This window comes from Spermophilus citellus, assembly GCF_964194105.1.
Source record: "Spermophilus citellus genome assembly, chromosome: 2".
Lineage (NCBI taxonomy): Eukaryota > Metazoa > Chordata > Mammalia > Rodentia > Sciuridae > Spermophilus > Spermophilus citellus.
Window position 1 is genome coordinate 4,764,907 of NC_138183.1, and position 24,984 is coordinate 4,789,890.

Consider the following 24,984-nt stretch of genomic DNA (forward strand, 5'->3'; position numbering starts at 1 on the left):
CAAGAGAAGAACATTTCATGTACTTTCCCAGATATATTTGCCCCCAGACCCCTTTTCACAGAATACACTTTGGGATATGTTATCGTGGAGAACGCTTCAAATACTTACCTTAAAATGAAGAACGCAAGCATCTAATTACTACTTGTATGATGTAGTTTAATGTAGGGGTGGCTCCCCAGGGTGGCTAAAAACCTCACCCCTCTGGACTTTGCAGGACCTGGCTTTTTCAAAACTGTCAGTTCCAAGCCAGTGGTGTCACTGGCTCAGTTGGGGAGCCAGAGGGAAGGTGAGGCCTCTGCATGTTTGTGCATTCCATATTTGACAGAGAGGAGGGTGACAGGTGATTAGCAGCTGCAGCCAAAGAAAGACAAGGAAAATACAGAAATGATAGAAATGGTTCTAGCTTGAGTAACATTTTCCCTACAGTAGTTTCTTGACCCTGGCACAGCACCTGCCACCTAGAAGGTCTTAGTGTTTGCTGAATGAATAAATTATTAGTTGCTCTGAGGTCTTTGCTAAAAGACTGCATCTAATGTTGATAGGCCAGCTTACTGTGCTTCAGGTTAGTTGCATGTACATAATCTTCTTAAACATTTTTTTTTAATTTTTAGTCGTAGATGGATACAGTACCTTTATTTTATTTATTTATGTGGTGCTGAGGATCCAACGCAATGCCCCACACATTCAAAGGCAAGTGCTCTATCACCAAGCCCCAGCCCAACATGTACATGATGTTTCATGCCTTCTGGAGCCAAGGGTCAGAACATGCCCTGACAAATGTCCTTCTCAACAGAAGTATCACTGCCTCGCTGCACAGCACGTGCTCCAGGCATGTTTACTCTAGGTGCAGGAAGCCATCTGAACCGATGGAGCCAAACCCTTTCTCTGTCGCTTGGAACTAGTGACAAGAGAGTTGACAGCTCTAAGAAGAGGTGTCTGCTGCTATGGGAGCCAGCAGAGTTGATGACCAGAGGGCTGAGGCTGCAGCTCCAACCTTCGGCCTCCACCCCGTTAACTTCTGGCTTTGGAAGCACCAGCATCTAGGTCGCATTGCCACAATCCTCCGAGGGTTTAGTAGCACCGATCTCCCATTTAGTCCCTCCTCCAGCAGACTGTCTAGTTACCCAAAGGAAGACTCACTCGTTCACCTTTAATATGGGGAAATCATTTAGAGCACTTAATTTGGGTTGATTCTTTATTGGTGCACTATTGCAATTAAGTTAGATTAATGAAAGGTAAATTCCAGTCTATACATGAAAAAAAATCTCTTGTAAAGATCCTAATTAGAATGTGTGTTTATTTAGCCTCTCATGGTTTAATTGCATCCCGTCTTGCTATTTACAAACAGGCATCATTAAAGAATAATGAGTATGTGAAGAGCATTAAAACTAGCAGCAGATGCGATAACTGGAGGTGGGGGCAGGGGGCGAGGTGCTGGTTGTATGCGTTTGGAAAGAAAGGGGAGTGCAGGACAACCCTGTCACCCTTTGGAGGCCAGGGGCAGACCTCCTGCATGCAAGGCAGCAGCTTATCCTTGTGTGAGGCAGCAGAGTTGGGCTGCTTTTAATTTGTCACAGCAGCATTATCTGTAGAGGTGAACAGTCAACACACACACTTAGCCAGGTGCTTAGGTGGGAAGCTGCTTCAGCCCCATGCCAGGCAGACTCCAGATCCTGGAGGGTCCCTGGGGAGCTGAAGGCAGCGTGCAGGCTGTGGCCTTCCTAGCACAGAGCAGCCCCAGCAGGCCCTTCAGACGGCACACGGAATCAAGTATGAAATAAATTGAGAAATATGTTTATGATATTTCTTGGGTACCCCTAAAATATCTCATTCCAGTTTTACAAAATTAACAGTTGCAATTTTGTCTTTAGGTGGATGCTTAGTTGATATATTCTATTCTAACCTGATTTTAAAGGTAGGAAAGACTCTGGATAGCAGTGAAGCAAAAGCCAAGAGAACACACAGGAACCCACTAATAATAATATATTCCGATCATTTGTTGCATAATGCTCTCATTTTTTGTATAAAATAAAGTTTTACAGGGCTGGGGGTGAAAACTCAGTGGTAGAGTGTGTGCTTAGTTTTGCAAAGTCCTGGGTCCAATCCCAATCACCAAAAAATAAATCAATAAGATAATTAAGTAAATTTTCAAACTAATTGAATGAAAGTCATGGGTAGAAGTAGTGAATCTGAGAAGCATCTTCAATCCTGATTTTACAGAATTTCTGTGCCCTGGTTTCCCCTTCTGTTATGGTTATCATTGCAAACAGTTTTGTAGATGCATTCTTTATAAATGCAAATTTCTAGTATCCAAACTATATTAAAGCCTTAGATTTCTCAAGGGATTCCTAGGTGGGTTGAAGTCCAGGGTTTAATTTATTTAAAATTGGGTTATAGAAATTCAGTTTTTGGTATGGGTGTGTTATATTTTTCTTCAAGCAAATTTGGTTTAATTTTAAGTCACTATACAGAGAAGCAAAAAAAAAATTTTTTTTTGATATTCTAACTACCACATGTATTTAAGGACGCAGATAGCTGCATTATCAAACACAGAAGAATCCAAACAGGGCTGTGTAGGTGTCTCTCTTGTAGTTGTTAACTTGCAACTGTTCCATTTTCAGCTCACAGAACTGTGGGGCATATTTTTCCATTCATATTAATTGGATTTTAAAGTGACCTTGTCCGTGTATTGATTTGAATTAAAATTTTCTACATCAAGGTCAAGTTGGCATACATCCTACCGATGAGATTAAAAAGCCAGGTGCTGCCTAACAGGGTATCAACAAAAGAAATGGGGATTTCAGGTTTACCCCAGAGGACACCATGGTGTCATCCTAACCCAAGCAGTGGGTGCGTGGGCACCACTTTGCCTGGACTTGCCTAGCCTCTCATGGAGACAGCTCCTCTTGCAGTTCCTGAGCCTGACTCTTTCCAGGAAGAGCATCCCAAGCTCCTTTTAGCCTGGACAAATGTTGCTCAGGGTGCAGGCCACTGAGAAACAGGACTGACTGTTAGGACTGTTTATTGAGTGGAACTGTCTCTAGCCAGCCCTCAGCCATGAGGTCCGATCTGATGGCCACTCGTATTTCAAAGGAAGTGATTCCCCCTCCCGTTTTCCCCTTCTTCTTTCTCATCTCATTTCAGTAAATGGCAGAACCATTTACCTCGTGTTCAAACCATAAAACCCTTTTCTCACCTCTCATACCCAGTCCCTCAGCAGGTGCTGGCGGTTGGCAGGCCCTGGCTTCTCCCTTCCCTGTTACCACCGTGCCACTTGGAGCTGCCGTCTTCCCCTTTCAGGGCTTCCCCATTCCCTCTCTTGACCCCTCCACAGAGCAGCCAGGGCTGTTTGTTAAAGCACACGTCAGACATGTCGAAACCCGCCACATCACCAGGCAAGACCAAACTCCTTATCAGAGCCCCAGAAGCTTTTCCTACCTGCCTGGCCCTCCTTAGCCTCTCCAGCATGCCTGACCTGCTTTCTGCCCCTCCTCAGCTGGGCCACTCTGCCCTACCCCACATTTGCCCTGGACTACCCTGGTCTTACCCAGGAGGCTTCAGCCAAACTTGAACCAACCCCCTTGCCTAGCTTTCTTGTCTTCGGAGTCTCAGAAGAGTACATATTTTTGCCCACCACCCCAGAGTGTCCAGTTGTAAGAGCTTTGTTGACTATCCCATCGGCAGCCCTCACTGCAACGTCTGGCACGTGAACACTTGAGGGAACTAACAGATGAACAACCCGATTAAGGTGTCACTTTTCACATTCATTTCTAAAATGCCCCTTTTGTTCTCTTACTTCATAACTCTGCAGTTTAGATTTCTTCCTTTATACACGCACTGGCCGCTTGGCTCCTCTAGGCCATTGCTTGTGGACGTCTGCTTCATTCATCTCTGTGGGGCCTAGCACCTTGCATGTATATGACGGGCACGTGATAGGTGTTGGTTGGACAGGTGGAAGGTGGAAAGGAACAGGCAGGCGAGCCTGTTGCAGCCCAGGGCAGTTCAGGTTTCCAGTGTACGTCTGTCTGTCTCCTGCCTTTCTCCATCCCTTATTTGTTCCCCTTCTGTCTGCATGGCTTCTTCCTTTTTGTTCCCCATTTACTCCTGTCCAAATTCTAGACAGAGGCAGTTTTACTGACTTAAGCAGTTTGGGCAGGGCCTGCTTTCCCAGCTACTGTGTCATGCCCTGGGCCTGGTACCCATGTGTCATGATGTGGATGTGAGGTATCCCCCAAAAACTCATGTGTGAGACAATGCAAGAAGGTTCAGAGAAGAGAGATTGGGTGTGAGAGCCTTAACCCATTTGGTGAATTAATCCCCTGGTGGGATTAGCTGAAGGTGATAGGTGTGGCTGGAGGAGGTGGGTCTCCTTTGGGGTATAAACTTTGTATCTAGTGAGTGGAGTCTCTCTCTTTCTCTGCTTTCTGAGTATCTTGTGAGCTGCTTCCCTCCACCACACTCTTCTGCCATGATGTCCTGCCTCACCTCGCGCCTGGTTGTCTATGGACTGAGATGTCTGAAACCAGGAGCCCACAAATAAACTCTCACTCCTCTACAATGGTTTTGGTCAGACCTTTTGGGCACAGCAATGAAAAGGCTGACTAAAACAGCTGCTGCCCCGGGCACCGGGTAGTCTCCATGAGCCGGGAGTGTCCTGTGTGGTGACTTCACCTGTGCAGACTCCTCTTCAGAGCTGTATTTCCAGGATGTTCAAGAAAACCACGGCAGGTGCTCCTTCTGCCAGCTACCCTGTGTCCTGCCTGCCTGCGTAAGGTCCCTAGAGAATGGCGCTGTTTTTCGTGTGGCTAGGCCTGCACACACCTTTTCCCTCAGAGGGCTTGGGTGTGGATTTAAATGTATGCTTTATAAACTAAAGTGGACTGAATTTTACTGTGGTAGTTTGGGGGGATTTTGCATAACACTGCAAGGGAAGCCCAGGGGGAGCACCAACCAAGATCAGGAAGCAAATTCTCTGTTCTTTTTTGTTTCTTTATAATTGTGTGTGGATTTTTGTTGTGGAGAAGACAAGATAAGATCTGAACATTTTTTTATTTTTAATATAAAATGGGAAATTATTTTATAATCCTTCCTTATCATGAAACTTGGCAAATAGATGCGCCCCTGTGAGAACATTTCCCAGAAACCATGACAGTTGGGATTGAGAAGAGAGGACTGAGTTAAGGCAAATCAGAAGTGCCCGGATTTCGAACATTGATGGCTCATTAGCAAATGATTCCAATTTATTCATCAATGAAATAAGCCACCTAATGAAAAATAAACCTTATTAGGCAGGGTGTATAGGAACTATTAAAAATAATGGCAGCAGTGATACTAATAATTGCTGCTGTGCGGTGAGCACCAGTCGTGACATGCTGGACCCTTGGTAGCACAGCTGTGCCGTCCTGCAGAGGATTCTGCCATGGAGCTGAGGAGGTCAAGGCCGCTGGGCTGCGCCCCAGCCACACTGCTCCATCTGTACATAGGAGAATCTGAACTTAAGTCTCAGATTCCGAAGCCCTGGCTCTTGCCTCTTTCCATGCTGCCTTTCCCTGTGATGAAGAGAAGCCCTGCAGGAGCCCTGACTGAGCCCCTGCCATGTGACAGTCATTCTCCTGGTCCACAGATGAGGAAACGGGCTTGCCTGCCGTCACATAGCCAAACTCAGGCCTGTTTTTCTCTAGATCTGTGGCCATGACTCTTGCTCTTGCCCCGCTGGTGAGTGGTTTCCTGACTTGTAGGTGGATAGAACCTGCAGGCAGCCTCCTTTTCCCTGGCCCTTGTCACAAGGAAAAGCAGACTTGGGCTCTTAGAGCTGCAAGGACGTACTCTCTCGAGTCTGGTCCCTGTGTGGGAGTCGCCTCTGCTTTGCTTCCTTCCCCACATCGAATTGCTTCACAGGGTGTCACATTTTGTCAGCAGAGGTATCCCTGGGTCCCCCTGTTGAGCAGCAAAGTCAGCGGCCTTGAGCACGAAACAACTGTGGTTTTCTGTGTGACAGTGCTTCCAAGTCACACTGCCCCATTTTCTTTTTACGGTGTTCCTCAGGGTCCAGTGGCTTCTTTAACCCCCAACAGACAGTCTTTCCTCTGGGCCTCAGCCTTGCTGGGGCTCCAGCCTTTGGCTCCGTCGGGTCTCGGTTTCCAAGAGAGGCAACATTCCCGCCCCCTTGCCTCTGAGTTCCCAGGCCTCTGAGTTCCCAGGCCTGTCACCACTACCGCTTCCCAAGCTGCTGTTCAGAGGACAGTTCTTCCCAGCCCAGCTCCTCCAGGGCTACCACACCAGCAGCTGTGCAGAATTCCACACGCTGACTTTAAAAAAAAAAAAAAAACATTAAAATTAGATGAAGTAGGTACTTTATTAGAATCTTATGGTGGGGTGAGGAGTGCATGTAAAAAGCCATTTGTGAGGGGATCCAGGGGTCCTGCAGAGCAGGATTTTGAGCCATTTAGCAGAGTGCCAGGGAAGATTGCTGGTGGCTGAAACATTTCAGTGACCCTGGAGTCTGGTCACCCTTGCTTGTGTGTGAATCATGGGGGCCAGGCAGGAGTGGGGGAAATTGCATGAGGCAGCTTCTGGCCCTGCCCTGAAAAACAGACACCTTGGACTCAAAGCTTTGGAAACCTGCTTCCTCTGTTAAGAATGGGATTGAGGGGGCCAGGGCTGTAGCTCAGTGATAGAGCGCTTGCTTAGCATGTGTGAGGCCATGGGTTTGCTCCCCAGCACCACATAAAACTAAGTAAACAAAATAAAGGCATTGTGTCCATCTACAACTAAAAATACTTAAAAAAAAAAAAAAGAAGAAGAAGAAGAAGAAGAATGGAATTGAGAGCCCTGCTTGGACAGCATCCCTAGTTCCTAGAGGAGAAAGCCACAGCCCCTGAGCACACCCCTGTCCTTGTTATGGAGCAAAGGGGGAGAGCTGTGTAATTTGGAAGGGAGACCCCAGGAGTCCGTGAGAAACCAGGGTGGCCCTGATGCTTTTTTCAGGCCACATCTGAAAGGATCTCTTGGAGGAGTGTCCATAGGAGCAGGGAAGCTCGTCTGTACAGCCATCTCTACCCTGATCCAAGCCTCCTCTGCCAAATGCCCTCTCCCTCGAGATTCCCCCTGGTGCAGCGCTCAGGTGCCCTCCACTTACCTCAGGCACGTTGGTTGTTTTTGTCACCTTTTTCAAGGTAGGGGCCATATTTGATACTTTTGACATCCCTAGACCTCAGTTTACCTCTTTAAAACATGGGAGAGTTGGGGGGAAATGGTTTTCTGAATCCTTTGCAGTGCCACAGTTACCTACTCTTCTGACTCAGTGTCTCAGGCTAGTGGCTCGCGGTGCAGACATTAGTTGAGATGTTCGCCGTGGCCTGCTCTCCCTTTAGAACTAGCACTTAGGGAAGCCTCTTGACACTGCATGGAAAAAAAAAAAAAAAAAACCACTCCTAAACCTCCTTTAGGTCTCTTCCTGCCTCTCTTCACACCCCTTTCTTTCTTGTTTTTTTCTTTTCTTTTTATACCTTCACTTTGAAAAACATCATTTGAGTGACAGCAGACCCCGTAAGGACGCCTGCACATCAGAGTCTTACCTTGCTTGTGTGTGGAAAACAGCATTGTGGTTGGCTGTATGTTAATAATCAGCTTCTTTTTTAAAATGATATATCCCCTCCCCTAGCAGGCCCCAGACATGCAGCCAGTCAGGGTGGCAGGCCCTGTGCGGTCACCTTCAGCTCGTACACCCATGCTTCCTACCAGGGCAGGGTGCTGTCTGGACCTGGGCCCCTCAGCACTGGTCAGCACACCGCCCTGGGTCCTGGCCACAGTGTTGCTCAGTTTGTAGGTGCTTTGCCCTGGTCAGCCTGCCCTTGGAAGGAATAAGGGTTTGAGTGATCTGCTTCTCTCACCTTGGAGGTGCACCACCAGCAGGGGTAACATCTCAACCATCAGAAGTGTTGGGTTTTTTTGTTTTTTGTTTTTTGTTTTTTGTTTTTTTTTGTCATGCCAGGGATTGAACTCAAAGGCACTTAACCTCTGAGTTCTCTGAGCCACATCCCCTGCCCTTTTTATATTTTATTTAGAGACAAGGCCTCGCTGAGTTGCTGAGGCTGGCCTCACGCTCCCAAGCTTCTGGGATTATAGGCATGGGCCACCACACCCAGCTCTGTGTTGGTGTTTTGTTGGTGGTAGAACCTGGCCAGGGGCTGGCAGTCCGCACTTCCAAACACACTCTCAGGAAGTGGGGACATACCGACTGCCTGCTCAGGAAGGAGGGTGCTCGCTTTGACTCTGTACAGCATGCCACTTGAACACTCACCAGCACCAGCCACCGCAGGAAGAGTGATGAGCTCTCAGGAGATGTGCAGTTCAGTCTAGAACAGTGTTGCCTTGGCAACAGCAGGCGTGCTTCATTACCAGATGGTGTTAGCATTTATCTGTGGCTTCCCATAGCCGTTGCCAAAATCAACCCATAACAGTCAGCGGGCATCTTGCTTCTGACCATGGTAGCATTGGCTAGTTTGTGGAAAGATGTCCATGGGCCCGTCTGTGACACATTGTCATATCAGTCTGTCAGAAGTCCAAGGTCACTACAACCTGGCATCCCCATACACTAGAAACTTGCACATTCCTGAGTCGTAAGGATCTGACTCACTGTGGAGTGACATTGGTGTGGAAAGGATACTGCAGAACAAACCCGGAGCTCATCTTGATGGCACAGCCAAAGGGCTGGGTCTCCCGCCCTGTCACACCACACTCAGAGGCTCTGTTGAGTGCCTCGCCCCAGGATGTGCTTGATCTGGACCCCCTCTCAATCTCCTCAGCTGGCCCCTCTGCATTTCATTTTGCAGCTGTGCAAATAGGCATGAGCGGCTATCTGACTTGCCCTGGGCACACTGCCTGGATATGGCACCTGCAAGGCAGAACCATTTGCAAAAGCACAGGCACAAAATCTGTACACCAAGTGGTAGTCTCTGGGGTCAGCAAAACCTGGCGGATCAGTGTTGGCAGCTTCGCATGCCTGACCTGCAGACGTGCATGCTCCTGTCTGGCACTCACTCATCAGATCCCACAGTACTGCCCAACTTTCTGGGCCCAGCACCACCATCATCCCATCCCCAGCCACCCTGCGGCCAGCTATGACAGCAGAAGGGAAGATAAGTGGCAGGTTCACCAGCCGTGATATTAACTGGCTTCAAGTCATGCCACCTCAGGAAAGTGCAAACAAGGGCTCCAGCTGAGTGACACTAGCTTCCACTGAGCACTTCCTCTGTGCCCTCCGTCAGGGCATCATCTCATGGGACTCCTCCCAGCCTTTCTGAGATGAAGGAAGCTGACGTTGAAAGAACGTGAGGATCAGGGCCAAGCTCTCCAGGGGCACAGCCAAGTCTCAACTCCTTGTGTGTCTATTCCAAAGCCTTCAAAACTCTGCATGGTGTCACCACAACCATGTTATACATTCAGAAAGCCCTAGTTTGTGCCTCTGCAGGGCCCTTATTTTTCACAAAGCTCCTTTCTGGCTTTGTGAAAAATAAAAATTGACAAACTTCATAGAGTTTGGTGGATTTGAAAGATGGTAAAAGTCAAACCAGTGCAAGACATCACGGCACTGATGGTCCACAAACCACTGCAGCCCCAAATGTGGTCTTGCCCCAAACAACCAAACCTGAGCCTCATCTAATTGCCAGTTTGTAGGAAGCCCAGAGTAAGAAAGAACATGTTAAAGTGTACCACAGGGACATTGCCAGTAAATCCAGCCGGGAAACCTCTAGAAAATAATCCAGTTTCTTTAATAAAATGCAGTGAGGGAGGAGCCTTCCCATTTAGACGAGACTTAAGAGATGTGTTAACCAGTCACACCTGTAGACCTTATATGGATCTCAATAGAAGCAAAAAAATTTTAAGTGACTGTTTAAGAGATTGTTTTCATCACTGTGACCAAAAGACACAACAAGAGCAACGTAGAGGAAGAAAAGATTGATTTTGGCTCACCATTTCAGAGGTTCAGTTCATGATCAGCCAACTCCACAGGTTGACTCAAGGTGAGGCAGAGCATCATGGCAGAAGGGAGTGGCGAGGAAAGCAGCTCAGGAGATGGCATTCAGGAAGCAGAGAGCTCTGCTCACCAGAGACAAAACATGACCCCAAATGCATACCCCCAGGGAACTGCTTCCTCCAGTCACACCCTGCCTGCTCTCAGTCACCACCCAGTTAATCCATTCAAGTGGATTAGTTCCACTGATTAGATTTTGGCTCTCATGATCTGATCGTTTCACTTCTGAAAATTCATTGCCTCTCACATGAGTTTTTGGGGGACACCTCATATCCAAACTTATAACAGTGACATTGATGAGACTGGAAATCTGAATAGGCTCAACTGGGTGCTTGATGATACTGGAGAGGCTTTGTTTGGGTGTGGGGTGGCATCATGGTTATGCTCTTCTGTTTTCAGGGCCCTTATCTTCTAGAGATATATATGCAACTATTTAACTTAGAAAGGATAGCATGCGCTGGGGTTGTGGCCCAGTGGTAACACTGGCATATAGGAGGCACTGGGTTCCATCCTCAGCACCACATAAAGATAAGTAAATAAAAAAAAATAAAGGTATCATGTCCATCTACGATTTTAAAATATTTAAAAAAAAAAAAAGAATGGCTTTCCTCTTAAAAAAAAAAAAGATACCATGTCTATTAGTTGTTGCAAAATAACATAGGGAGGGAAAAGAAGATCTAGGTGAGAGGGGTTGGTAATTGTTGCAGTTTGAATGAACCCATGGGAATCCTTCATACTCTATCACTTTCTCTTGTATGTTTTTAAATCTTCCATAATAAAAGGATTTTTAAAAACTACATGGGGGGGGGGGGATAGGGCTGTAGCTCAGTGGCAGAGCGTTTGCCCAGCATGGGTGAGATACTGGGTTCGATCTTTAGCACCATATGTAAAAAAATAAAATAAATAGACAAATAAAATAAAGGCATACTGTCCATCTACAACTACAAAAATAATAATAATAAATAAATACTACATTGGTGTTGGGGTAGACGTTGGATTTAGTATGTTTTATTTTGCTTTTGTTCAGTGACTTGCATAAATGGCATGAACAGAATGAAAAAGGTATGTGTGGACCATTCTAATTGGCTCTGCCCTTGTAGGTAGCAGTTTGGCAGATGGTTTCAGAAACCTTAAAATATTTGTACTGTTTGCCCTGGCAATGACAAGTCTGCAAATGTACCATAAGGTAGAAACAGTCCCAAATACAGTGGAAGCTTTATAACAGAAGTGCACAGTGTAGCCGGGTTTTTATTAGGGGAAACTTGGAAGCAACTTAAATTCCAACAACAGGAGAAGGATTAAAAGATCAGTCTGTCACCCTCTAGAACTGCCCACATCACCTCACAGTGTCTAGCAGTTGAGAGCAATGCCTGTCATAATTTTAAGTAAAATTCTGATATGAAATTATGTGCATATAGTTGTAATTATAACCATCTAGAAATTCAGAAATCTTTGGTAATAAAAGTACTAAAGTGGGGGCTAGAGCTCAGGTGGTAGAGTGATTGCCTAGCATGCACAAGGCCCTGGGTTCAATCCCCAGCCCAACCAAAAAAATAAATAAATAACACTAAAGGGGGGCTGGGTGGTGGCTCAGTGGCAGAGCACTTACCTAGCGTGTATGAGACACTGGGTTTGATTTTCAGCACTGCATATAAATAAATAAAATAAAGGTTCATTGACAACTAAAAAATAAAAATACTAAAGGAAGGTCCCCAAAATGTGAATGGGATTATCTTTGAATGGGAAGAACAATTTATCTTCTTTTTTCTCTAATTTTAGAGTTTTGCATAATAACTTTTTTTTCACTTTTTAAGCCTTAGATGGCTTTAAAATACCAAAATTAACTTTAAAAAATTGTAATATAAAATTTCTGATGTCTTTAGGGTGTTTCTGAAATCCACCTTGAGAAACTTAAGAACTTATGACAATTTGACAGTTAATTAAAGTCAGCTAGATTTGGTGTTTTGGAGAAACAGTTTTTAGTTATCCATGCTTCTTGCAAAAGAGGGTTAAAATATTAGTTGGAAATGGTGGCCCTCCTGCAGGAAGTTTGAAGCCTGCCTCCACTCAGCCCAGGGCCAGGCCACCTCCCTGGTCCTCATTGCAACACCGAGACCCTGTTATTTTCCTCCCCTCCCTCCTTCCCTTACAGTAGGCTGATTTTGACTTAAGAGTTGCTGACCCTACCACTGTGGTTTATTGGCATCCTTGTAAGTAATGATTCTCAGTTACTCAAAAAAGAACCTACTGAATGTTACCTGGTGTGCACAGAAATAAGGTGTTTATTAGTGCTCCCTTAAATGTAAACAAATGTGTTGCCTCCCATTCTCACCCTACTTCTGTTCTGTGCTGGTTTAGGCATATGGAAACAGACGTCAACCCAGCACTCAAAATTTTTGAAGGAGGGCTGAGGGTTGGAGGTGAAGCTTAGTGGCAGAGAGCTTGCTTAGCATATCGAGACCCTGGATTCCACCCCAGCATCACAAAAAATAAATAAATAAAGTTGTTGAAGAAGCCACATATTGAGTTGTTCATGGGCACCCAAGAGTACTCAAGGGAAGAGGACCGAAGCTGCTGGGCCAGCCAGTTGGAAAACTGCAAGAAATAGGGAAATAAGGAAGTGTGGCCCAAGGTGGCAATTCTAGAAACTGACAGCAGGTTGCTGTCAAAGGATTGGGATTGCCATGTGGGACTGAGGCTTTTGTCTTTTGCAAACCAGCAGGGCCAACTTTCAGTTAATTCTGCGATGTCAGGCCCCATGGGAACAACCCAGACCCACAGGCCTTGAACGGGTCCTGGATCAGGTCTACCTCCAAGGTCTCATCTGGAAACTGAGAAAAAGATTTACCAAAGTATCAGAAATTTCCCAAGCCCCTGGAGAAAGGGCGGGGCTGTTGCTATTCTTGGTGCTGAGTCCATCCCTGGAGATCGCAGTGGGCTCCCCTCTCTCTGGCACATATGAAGCTGCACTTTTTTTAGGTGTTTTTTAATCCATAATACGTGCTCAGGTTCTAAGAGAGTAAGAGCACTTAAATGTGTTTCCAGGATCATGTTTCTTTTTCTGGAGATAAAAATCAAGCAACTTCCTTTTACCTTCAGACTGTATTTTGGTACTACTTCTCCACTTTCTACCAGCTGCTATAAATAGATGGTTCATCCGTGGGGTCCTCGTGCCGGCGCTTACTCTCCGTATTGTGCACTCTCCATGTTCCCTGGATATAAATAGGGCCATGCTAATATGAAAATAAATGTGCTCGCTGAGTCCTAGAATGCCAGAATTATAGGATCCTAGCCTTCGGGAAAAGATGATGAGTCTATCTTAAGATGGTAGGGGGTGGATACTTTATCCAGCAGATAGTAAACATACACAAAAATTACCCAGAATGTTTATAAGCCAGAAATACAGATAAATTCAGGGAGGTCAGATGAGCTGGGCCACAGCACCCTTCAGTGGTTACAGGAAAATCCTGAGTTGTGGAGTGCCTCAGGCAAAGGCTCCATGTCCCTCCAGTTGTCCCCTGCAGCCTCACTCAGAAGCAGCCTGGCCAGGTGCTGTTGTTCTTCCAGTGCTGTCAGCTGGGAGTGATCTGCATGTTCAGTGTGTGCTTGTGTTTTGACAGGTGACCTTGGGGAAGGTGTTGAGAGTGATTGTGGTCATGAGGAGCCTGTTCATTGACCGAACAATAGTGAAGGGGTATAACGAAAACGTCTACACGGAGGACGGCAAGGTGAGTGCTCTGCAGTCTTAGGGTTGTGTAGTGCTGTTCTGTCTTGTTCTTTATTTTCTGTATTCCACAACAAATAGAGTCCCAGATGAATGGCATTAAAAACTAGCAATCATAGCCAAAATGATCGACAGACAGAGGTTTGTCAGCGTGAAGATGAACATGTACAAAAACATTCCACTCTCTCTGCTTGCATTTTTCATCAAGCTCCTGCTTTTCCTCTAAGCCTGATGCCCTTAGTTGAATTTCTAATTCATCACCTTAGACCCCGGCTGCCTCATTAAACACGTCTTCTGAGGAAATAGATTTTTTCCCCCAAAGTCAGTCCGTACATCAATAGCCCAGGGTTCAGCATTTTGCTTTTCCTAGAACCACAAGGAAATGCGAGCTGATTTGACACAACTTGATGACACTCTTTCCACAAAACCAACAAGGAGCCTTCAGGAAGTTGCCTACCCACAGCCACAGATGCTGACGCCGCTGTGGAAGGAGGACACATGCTGTCCAGGGTGACGGTTCTGTGGGAGGCTCACCCGGGTGGACCCCTAGTCTCTTGTGACTCCACGCTCTCCATATGGCTCTATAGAGAGCCAGGGTCTTAATGGGAGCTGACAGCTTTCATTTGTGCTGCCTCCCAAGCGTAATGAGCAGCCTCTCCAGAGACTCCCAGGTCCTCCCAGTCCTCACAATGCCCCCTCTCAGGAGTCACCCCCACCGCCCCCGCAACTCTCACTCAGACTAAAAAGTTCGTTACTAGTACTCTCACCCCACAGTGACCATGGTGCATTGAGAATAGAAGGTTCTTCAGAAACAGGTGGAAATGTGCTTAGCAAAGGACGTCGTGTTGTTACACGAGCTGCAGCCCATGGTGTAACGTCTGCGTTTTGAGCAAGTCACCCACATCCCCATGTCCACGTGCATGCTGGCCATGTGGAGAGTCATCCTCTAGCACTCGCCAGGTTCTCGTCAGTCTCTGCACCAGAGCAGGTCATTTGTTGAGGGGAGATTTCCATTTTTCTTTGGGAAAAATCAAATTGTCCTTGGAGGAAACATGGAGGCAGGAGTGAGCAGTCAGGCAGGTGTGGCCTGCGAATGGCTCTAAACTCTGGCAGCAGCTCCAGAAGGAAGTCCATGCACTGTCCACAACTGACGCCTCTCCAGGTCGGTGCATACCCTGCAGTGGGACCTAGCCACTTAGAGGTTCCTTGGGTCTCTCCAAGGTTGATGACGCTGTAGCACACCTGGTCTGACTTACAAGTGAACTGGGAAGAAGGGTCAACTATAATCAGGACCATTCTCATCAGTCACCAAGTCATGATGCCAGTGAGGCATACTCGAGTGCAGAGGAGGACTGGATTTTACCTGCTTTGCCTGATACCCTTAACCTTTCATTGATTTAAGTGCCCTATACTGAGAGTGTCCAAAACAACATACAACCAGCACTTAGCCTCTGCCGCTTGGTCAGTGCCGGGTAGACCATGGCTAGGGTTCCTTTTATTCTGCACTTAAGCATGAGCATTGGACAGCCCTCTCTTATGCATATCTCTAAAACTTCTCCGATGCCCTCTTCCCACACCGCAGATACTTCTTCTCGCCCATCTCCTTGACCTTGGGCTCCCCAGGGTCTCCCGCCTCCTCCCCTCGGCCACTGTGGTCCAACATGGATCACTCGTTCAGACCTCCTCTCCCTGACCCTGGCCAGATCCAGGCTCATCGTATCTCTCCCTACACTCACTTCCCTCCTCTTCTGATGTTGGTCACCACATCACCTCCTGACTGCTGGAACTTTGCTTCCTTCATCCCCCACGGCTGATCTGTCAGCTGGTACTGGCGCTCTCCCTCACCCATGCATGCGCTCTGCTTCAGTGCTCATTATCTCTGAGCTGAACACCTGCTCTCCCTGCCAGGAGTCCCATATCTGGTCTCCCTTCCCTCCCAGTTTGTCCTGCCTTTGGCTTTCAGGGCCGCCTCCCTAAAATACACATCCTCACAGGTGACTCTCTTGCTTTTTACCCTCCGCTGCTGCTTGGAACAGCCCTCCCCAAAGTAAGAAAGTAGGATGGCAGTGGGTGCTGGGCTCAGAGCAGTCCACAGTCAAACAAGCTTGAGAAACACTGGTTAGAGAAAGTTGGTCCTGTTTTTTGTTTGGGGTACTGGGGATGGAACCCCGGGCTTCATGTGTTCAGCATGTGCTCCCCCACTGAGCTGCAGACTGCAGAGAGCCCAGGGCTGTGAGCGCTATGTGCCTTGTCTGGAAGGGAGCTCACTGTGCGCAAGATGTTTCTATCTTACTGGGTCACCAAGCTCCTTCCTCCACCCTTTATTCTTAGAGCATATTGTGACACTGGCATTTTTCAGAACACACTTCAGAGAACTCCACTTGCAGACTAAACCCCATCTCCTCCTCAGGGTAAGCACTAGTGACTTGGCTTTCTCTGCCTCCTCTGCTGCTCTCTACACCATCCCATCTCACTCCCCAGCTTCAGGCTGCCCAAGACTCCAGGACATGCCCCGCTCCAGCACGCCATTCCCTGGGATGGCTGTCCCTGTGGTCCACCTGACGAGGACCTTCTCTCCCCTTTACACTTGCCTAACACAGTCGTCTTATCTGTCCCATTGTCCTAGGGGCCTGTTATGGTGACCTGTGCTCATGAGCATGGGCTCCAGAGGTGGCAGAGTGGCAGAGGTGCACCTCCACTCCCGGCACAAAGGGGTCACATCAGAGTCTTGAGCACCTGTTTGCCAGTTCTAGAATTAATTAGTATGGTGTGCTTGCTTACCTGTCCCTCTTGCAACTAATAGAAATGCCGGTGACAGTAGCATGTCTTGTCTGGTGGCATGACCGTTCAGACATTGCCTGCCTGGCTGTAGGCTCCCCAGCTGTCTTGTCTCACAGGTGAAGGAATGGGCTGTAGGGGGGTGGATCCCTGTGCCCACAGCCTCACAGAGCCAGGTCTCAAACTTGCATTGAGCTGGAGTTCCCAAGGGCATAGACCCTGTCCTGTGACTCTGCTGTGTCCCTAAGGTAATCCTCAGTGCTTGGAACACAGCAGCAGCCTGAGCACATGTGGGAGGCACGGGGAAGCAGCCTGCGTGGAGTGTGCAGTTGCGTGTTGAAGTGTCTTGCACATTTCAAATGCAATGTAACATTTGGAAGGCACCATTGGAGCCTAAGGTGTGGCCTACAAGAACAAATCGTCACTTGAGTTTTGTTATTGCAAAGGTGCAGCCCTGCATTGGCTGAGTTGGTGCGGAAGTGGCTGGGGGGTGGCAGTGTTTTGTTGTAGTCTCCCAGAAACAGCCTTAGGGCTCTGGATGAAGCTCAGAGGTCTCGCCTCTGCCTCTGCGATGCCTGCCCACCATGCAGCTGGCGCTTTCTAAATGGTTTCATTATCCCCCTTACTGTGGGAGTGCTTCGCGCCACCCCCAGGTTACAGACCCAGCAGGGCTTTTCGCCTGCAAAACCTGTCCCAGCAAGACTCTGCTTTGCACTCTGCAGAACAGCCACCACCCTGACACCCTGTCTCTTCACCTGTAATGCGTGTTTCGGTACCGAACACCAGTAGCCTGATGGCTCTAATAGAAAACACAAATGCTGCTCCAACCCGCCCACCGCTCTTCACTGCCATCAGGGAGTCAGAGCCCTGGCCGTGACTCAGCATGTCAAAAGGCAGGATCTAGAGTAACACCTGGCCATTGTCCCGATCCTAAGCCATCAGGCTTCAGTGAAAAAATTTAAGTGTCTCAGTTGGATTTGTCTTATTAGGGGATTTAGGTTATGTTAATGCTATAGCTTCATTAATTACCCCCATATCAGTAAAAAAAAGGCAGCTTTTAGCCTGCAAGCCTAAGAGAGGAAAAGAAATGGTGGTATCAAAGGAAACCTTCAAAGACAGCCAGAGCTGTCTCCAGGGTAATTTCTGATCCCGCATTCTTTCACTTCAAAGTTGGGTGTGTGTGTGTGTTTGGGTGGAGGGGGTTGGGGAAGCTGGAATCTGATTTCTCTAATAAGTGTTGGCATCAGCCCCGTTTGATATTAGATGCAGGGAACATTTTGATTTGTTATAGCCTTTGAAATTGTTCAGACGACCTTCAGAAAAATGGCCTCTTGTTACTTCTAGGGAGAAGGGTGAAAGCCAGGAGAGGGGAATCCGGTTTAATTCCCATGCAGAGGGGGCCCTGAAATTGTGCTTTCAGCAGTTTTTTTTAGTAACAAATGCGTGTCCTGATTGAAAGTGAAAAGCTGAAGAATAATAGACCTGCAACACTGCGTTCCTCCCCAGACTTCCTCTTCCTTCTCCAGGGAGGGCGGGCAGGCTTAAGGGGATGAGCACATGAAGTTTGCACGGTTTTGAAAACTTGAGAAGCCATGGAGAAATCTATCCCTGTCACCCAGGTGTCACATTCACCCAAACTGACGTGTCTGGTCAACCTGTTGACCTTGCAAGACAGAGCTCCTAAATAAAGGCTTTAAAAGTTGAAACCCCTGTGGCTCATAAGTTCTGTTTTGAAATGTCCATTTTAGATCATCTAAAATTCATTGTATGCATTGCTTTTCAAAATGAAATAAAGAATTGATAACTTTCTGAGAAGCTGCCAGAATTTCAGATACTGCTAAATGAATTTTAGTGGCGATGATTACCATGGCAGCAGGCCTCGAAGCAGATTTGCAGTGTTGAACTCTGCAGGAGAGTGCCCCCAGAAGAGCTGTACAGGCATCAGCGTGAGGGCTTCCGAGTTGGTGGCCCATCTGAAGTCAAGCTTAAGGGCAGCCTCCGCCCCCAGGGAAAGGGGCCTCTGGACTCGCCTGCTTCCAGACTCCTCCACACAGCAGCTAGGTGGCATTGGACAACTTGCTTAACCTCTCAGGGCCTCAGTTTCCTCGACTGTGAGTTGCAAATGATCTTATCAACCTTGTGCCGGGAGGACAGGTAAAGTACAGGCCATAAGACTCCTCAGCCAGCCATGCCGGTGCTCGCCGGTTGTTACAGAGGAGACAGTGGTTATCATGGAAGTTTAAGTGACCTGCCAGTGATGGCAGGTCATGCTGATTGTTCTTTTCGGTCACTGTTTTCACTAGTTGCCCCTGTATAGAGAGGCCTTAGGACACCTCGGCATTTGTCCTGAGAGCAGATGTGTCTGTGCTGAAGTTTTTGGTCATCCTTGGGGGAGGTGAAAATAGACCCTATTCCCACCCTAAGGCACGTCTTCCCATCCCCAGAGGCCAGGATGCTGCTCACAGGACTGCAGACTTGGCCAGCGGTCACCACAAGGTCTTTCAAATGCTTGCCAGCAAACCCAGGGAGCTCACCTTCTTACCCTGACACCGTGGTTCAGAGCCATTTTTAGTTCATCAGGCTGGAGGCGTGCAGCCTCACAATGCTCCTTTTCTGAATATTGCAGCCAGCAAAAAAACGGGTAGCCATACCCGCCCTTGCAGTGGGTAAGCTGGAGCTAATAAATATTCACGAAGCTATGGCGTAGCTCCCTGGATGAATTTCTGAGATCTTCCTGGCCCTGAGAAGAGGTGGCATTGACTCCAGCACACTCATTTAAATGGCTTTCTTTGGCATAAATCTAGCAGAAAATCAAGTACAGACCACCTGCCGTGTGGTCCTGCAAAAGAGGGAGCCCATTGTTATCCAGCCCTCTCAGCTGTGTGCACCAGGTGAAGGGACCACATTGTCCAAGGCCCCTGGCTCCCAGATGGTAGAGCTGTCCGTAGGGTCCTGAATAATATATTTAAACCTCCTTTGAAAAAGAGCAGCACCCTCGCTTTGAATAAGCTAGGAGTGTTCTGAGAATCCACAATGAGCTGCAGAGCCCGGCTCCTAATTAAACCTTTGCATATTTCTTCATAGATGATGTTTTCATTAAAACATTTTGAAGATACTGAAGGTGTTTTAAGACAATTTTCTGTTTAAGCAAACACTGATACTTTTTAGCTTGTGCAGATTCCTCTTCTGGCTCTGCGTTTGTCTTCTGCTTCCGCGGGGCATGACGAGGCAGGAAGGGTGAATGGCAGAGGGCTTCAGAAGCAGCAGCTATGGGCTCAAGCTATAAGGAGAACTAGTTAGTCCCAAGTGCAGACATTGATGCTTCTCTTCCTAAAATGTAGATTTAGAATCTTTGGCATCTCCCTGTCATCTTGGCAGTGATTTGGGTAGAACTAAAAGATGCAAAAAGCCATTCATATTCACCCTGCAGTTCTGAAGAATCTTTAAGTGCCGCATTTGTTAAACCTTAAGCCAAACTGCTATACTGAGAAAGTAGCAGGAACCTGGCTTTGTATCCCCTCTGTGACCAGCTGCCCAGTGGTATACTTTAAAAGAATTGATAATGTGGGGAATTAATTTTACATATTTCTTTTGAGGTTTCCTTCAGAGTTATCTTTGTCACTTTTCCCCTACAAACTGTTAACCTGTCAAATTAAAACTCTAGCGCCTGGAGTTTTTTAGACTCTTCCTCATCCGTTAGTTGAGGGCAAGGCTGGCTATGACTGCAGACTGGCCACGTGGCCTTCCTAGGAAGCGATTTAGCAGGAGTGGAGGGAGGGGGTGGACCGGGGGCTCTTGTGGAGACCAGGAGGGACATGGTGCAGCCCAGGGACCTGCTCGAGGAGGGATTGCAGTGTGTTTCCAAGTGGAGGGCAGGAACATGCCATCAGGCTCTTCTGCAAGGGCGCTGGGGTTGGCCAGGTGACCTCCTCCACCCCAGCAGGGGCCTGCAGAGCTGGGAACCGTCTTAGCCTTCTCTCCTGCAGAGTGTTCACCACAGTGAGGGTGACAGGAGACCAAATGTGAGCAGGAAAACTCTGGAGAATTGGATGAGTGCCTGGTCACAGCCTAACTTTTAATTTTCAAGGACTTTTTTTAGAAAGCCAAGTGTTGGTGTATTTCCTCAAAATAGAAGCCAGGTCAAATGCAGCCATTCCACTTCCTGTCCTCTTAGAGGAGTCTCCCCTGTGACTTGCTTCTCATTCTCCTGGTGGCTCCAAATCAACAGCGTGACATTCAGGCCCAAACAGCCCCGTCTCGGACTCCTGTGTGACCACTGGCCAACCCCAAAGGCAGGTTCCAAGAGACCCATCCTCCGGCATTTCAATTTGCTCAGCTCTTGACCTCGGATATTAAAGCCAACTATCCAGCACTTCTGGGACTCGCTGAGGACTTCTCCTTTAATCGTGATCCTTGGGCTGTCTCCAGCTCTGTACTGGGGTGATTTGGGGTTTGCAATACTTTACTGCTCTTGAAATAGGGTGAAGGCACAGGTCTGCTTCATTATGCAAACTGTGTTTGACTAGGGTAGACCACAGCGAGTTCCCAGCCCATCGGCATCAAAGTTTACCTGGAACACCGCTGAAAAGACAGATAACAAAAGGAGAGGACTCCAGGGGAGGGAGCAAGGAATCTGCACCTATTTTTAAATCCTACCTAGGGGCTTCTGACCCCAACCAGGTTTAAACACCACCAGGTGAGGCTCTCTGTAGGAAGCCTGTCCAGGTAACCCTGGCTGTTGGACAGCTCTGGACCCTGACTCCTCACCTGGAGAGTGAGGCTGCTAATGGAATCAGCCACATCCGCTCATTCTGGGGATTAAATGAACCCATGTGGAGGGCCTGGTGGGGGCCTGCCATGGGTCAGGTGCTCTGTAGCTGGATCCTGCTAGTTTTCCTCCACCCAGCAAAGACCTACTGACACCCACAGTGTGCTTCCGATATGGGGAGGAAGAAAGGCCTCCTGCCATCGCTGAGCTTATATTTCTCTCAGCAAATCAGATAGTAAATACACAAAGAAATGATAGCACCTCGGGCAGTTTCAAGTGCTATACATTTAAATTTTTGAAAGGGTGTAGACAATCAAGATGGCAGATACTGGGAATGATATTTTGATAGGTAACTGATAAATGCCTCTCTGATAACGTGACAGATCTGCAGGACTTATAGGAGAAGCCATGGGAGAGCTTGTGGAAAAGAGTCCAGCAATGAGCTCAACAGGTGCCAAGATCCTGAGGCACATTGAGATGCAAGAACCGCAGTGGGAGTCAGGGTTTGAGCAAGTGCTTGATTGCCTGTGTTCCTCCATTTGCCTTCCCTGCATTCATCCCTTCATTTGTTTTTCTGAAATCACCTACAGATTGATAGAGAGGAAATTTAAGCAGAACATTTAAGATGTTCAACCCCAGATCCTATTCTGTAATCTGAATGTTTTACTTTTTCAAGTTTAGTAAGGGTAACAGTAGTTACGGTATCATTTCTTAAAGGCTAGAATTCTGAAGTTATTGCTGATGATTTTTTTCTTTCCCCAGCTGGATATATGGTCGAAATCCAACTATCAAGTATTCCAGAAGGTAAGTCTTACTTTCTGCTTCTCCTTCAGGATGTGTTAGCAAAACTCGAGGGCATGGGGAGTAAGCATTGGTCTCCAACCAGAGGCTGTGGAAGAAGTTTAAAGAGCCAGTCAAAAACTGCTCACCGCGCACTTCCATCTACATGGCATGCCAAGGAAACAAGACCTTAGGATGGAAATCCCCAGAAGGGTACGAGGGAAGGTGCGGGGGCAGTGGAAGTGCTCTTTTGCAGCCATGGTCGAGATGACACAGGTGTGCATGTGTCAGAACTCAGAACTGCACACCTGCTGTGGGTAGGTTTTATTATATGTAACTTACACCTTAAAAAATCAGGGGCTTTGGGGACCGGGGCTGGGGCTCAGTGGTAGAGTGCTCACCTGGCATGCATGAGGCACTGAGTTTGATCCTCAGGACCACATAAAAATAAAACAAAGGTATTATGTCCACCTATAACTAATATAAATATATACACACACACACATACACACACATATATATATACATACATATACATATATACACATACATACTTTAAAAATCAGGGGCTTTTGAGTTACTCCAAGGTCAACTCCATTTTGCAACTCATTTCTCAAAGAGTTCCAGGTGCCTGGGGGTGGGCTGGGGGAGGCTTCACCCCCATTTCACACTGTGCTGGTAGCTTGGTCAGGCATTGGGCTTCCTCATGGAAGATGTAAGTGAATGTTATCCACAACAAAGAGGGACGAGAGAAACCCCAGTCCCCAGCTCGACATTTCATCTTCCCAGAGAACCTCCACGCGCAGGATGCAGGGAGCAGGGAGGGCTCCCTGTGGTGCTTCCTTCATGGCAGCTCACCTTGACCCCTGACTCATTTGCCATGATAAGGGGCAGAAGACCTGAGCCAGGAGTGGAGAAGCAGCCTGGGGCTGGAAAGCACACCTTTAGGGAGCCTATAAGTGTGAGCAGCCAGAATTCAAGAACTTACCCCAACTAAGTGCCGCGAGACATTCTTGATTAGATCTGTCCACAGCAGGTGCATGGACTGGAGTGGGTTACTAGCGAGTGTCCAATGCTGGTCCCTTCACAGTGGAAGATGTTAGCAACAGCGAGCAGAGGAGGGGGCTGGGCCGTTGGTGTCATTTACACCTCCTTACAAATACAGTGCTCCCAAGTCGAGAGAGAGTCACTGAGAAAGCCACTGCCTTGCCCTGCAGGGAGCTCATGCCTAGGCTTTAGTGCCAGGATAGCATTTGTGATCTTGGCATCCCTATCTGAGTCGCCACACCTAGAGCGGTCACTTGGACATCATGCAGAACATCTCGGCCTTAAGCGCTAGCTTTCTGTGCTGGCTCACCAGGCTTTGCCCCTGGCTCTTGGCTGAAAGCATTCTAGAGAGAGAATGCAGCTCATCGTTGGCATCTTGTTTTGCTGGAATGGTGAGGGACATTTACAACCGCTGCTTTTTCCTTTAACCTGGTTCTTACCTTTGTGTCCTCTGTGAGGTGGCAATGAGTTACCTTCCCCCAGCTCCACAAAAGCCCTGTCCTTCACCAGGCAGGAGCCCTGCAGCCCAGACCCTGGACTTTAACATTGGTCCCATTTCCATTCCAAAGCCCTTTGTGGCAGTGGGGGCTTTGCAGTTCTGGCCTTTGCATATCTATCCCTCCCACACAATTTCTGGTAAAATTAAGTGTTTTTGAATGTAGGCAGAAAGTTTATTAGGAAATTGGGAAGTGTGTGCAATGTAGATTTGGTGATGCATAGATTTAAAGAGACAATGCTGCATCTTTATCCATCTTTATCCTGCCTCTCCTGAAAATGACCTGCCGGGGGTTCTTTGCATTTTTTAAAAACTACAAACACACACAGAAGCAGTGTTTAGGATTAATATCAGTCTAGTTAGAGAGGGTTAAGAGCACCCGCAGTTCCTTCCCTGTAGTTGATGCTATGTTTGAAGCAGTATGGTTGGGGACTGTGTATCAGCTGGGGAGGGCACAGAGTCTCCCGAGATTCCTCTGTCATCTCTGCCTTCCCCTGTGTTTAACTAAATGGACTTGACCTCCAATATGACCTGTACTAGATTAAAGAATCACAACTCGGGGCAGGTGACAGTGCCATCTGGTTATAACTAAAGGCGGATAACACTGAAGTCTTTTTTTTTTTTCCTTCCGGCGGGTAAGAATTAATAGATGGAGCTGGGCATGGCAATGCACATCTGTGATCTCAGCAACCTGGGAGGCTGATGGGATGGCAAGTTCAAGGCCAGCCTCAGTGACTTAGCAAGTTCCTAAGCAACTTAGAAAGACCCTGTCTCAAAACAAATAAATGAAAAAGGCTGGGGATGTGGCTCAGTGGTTAAGCACCCCGGGGTTCAATCCCTGGTACCAAAAAGATAAAAGGGAATTAGTAGATGGAAGAATCCTCACCTCTTCCTATCAGAGCATTGCCTGATCGCTGCCAGATGAAGCAATGTATTAGAAAATAATACAGCACAGAATTAGATTAAATCCTTTCTCAAAAAAGCTTCCAACTGGTTCCCACCACATGAGCAGTTTGGCACCTTGTCGGAAAGTTCATGCTCCTTGCTTGCAGAAGGTAGTGGTGGAGTGATCATGCAGAACAGGCAGTCAGGGTCCCTTCCTGGGAGCTGGGGTGCACTATGCTGGTTTCACTGTGTTCACCTCAGCCAAGGTGAGGTCAGCCCAGTCAGATGGTGGCACTTCCTGTGCCCCAGCCAGGCCTGGCACTAAACAGAGCTGGGGCTGTTTCGTCTGCGGCAGACTCTGAGGCCTGAGTAGCCTGTGGGTGGTGGTTAGCATCTCAAACTCAAAATGCCAAAATAGAAGGATCAGGAAGCAGTGTTCTAAACTTTGGTTTTTAGGACCAGCTATTTCT

At 47.6% G+C, this 24,984-nt stretch overlaps 1 protein-coding gene across 1 annotated transcript in view; it reads left to right on the forward strand.

The window, feature by feature from the left end:
• MED27 (mediator complex subunit 27) overlaps positions 1–24,984 on the forward strand; it is a 191,338-nt gene that overhangs the window by 149,718 nt on the left and 16,636 nt on the right. Inside the window, exons 5-6 of the mRNA XM_081280014.1 lie at positions 13,657–13,764; positions 22,069–22,110. Of these exons, the coding sequence (XP_081136140.1) occupies positions 13,657–13,764; positions 22,069–22,110 (150 nt within the window). The remainder of the gene's footprint in view (positions 1–13,656; positions 13,765–22,068; positions 22,111–24,984) is intronic.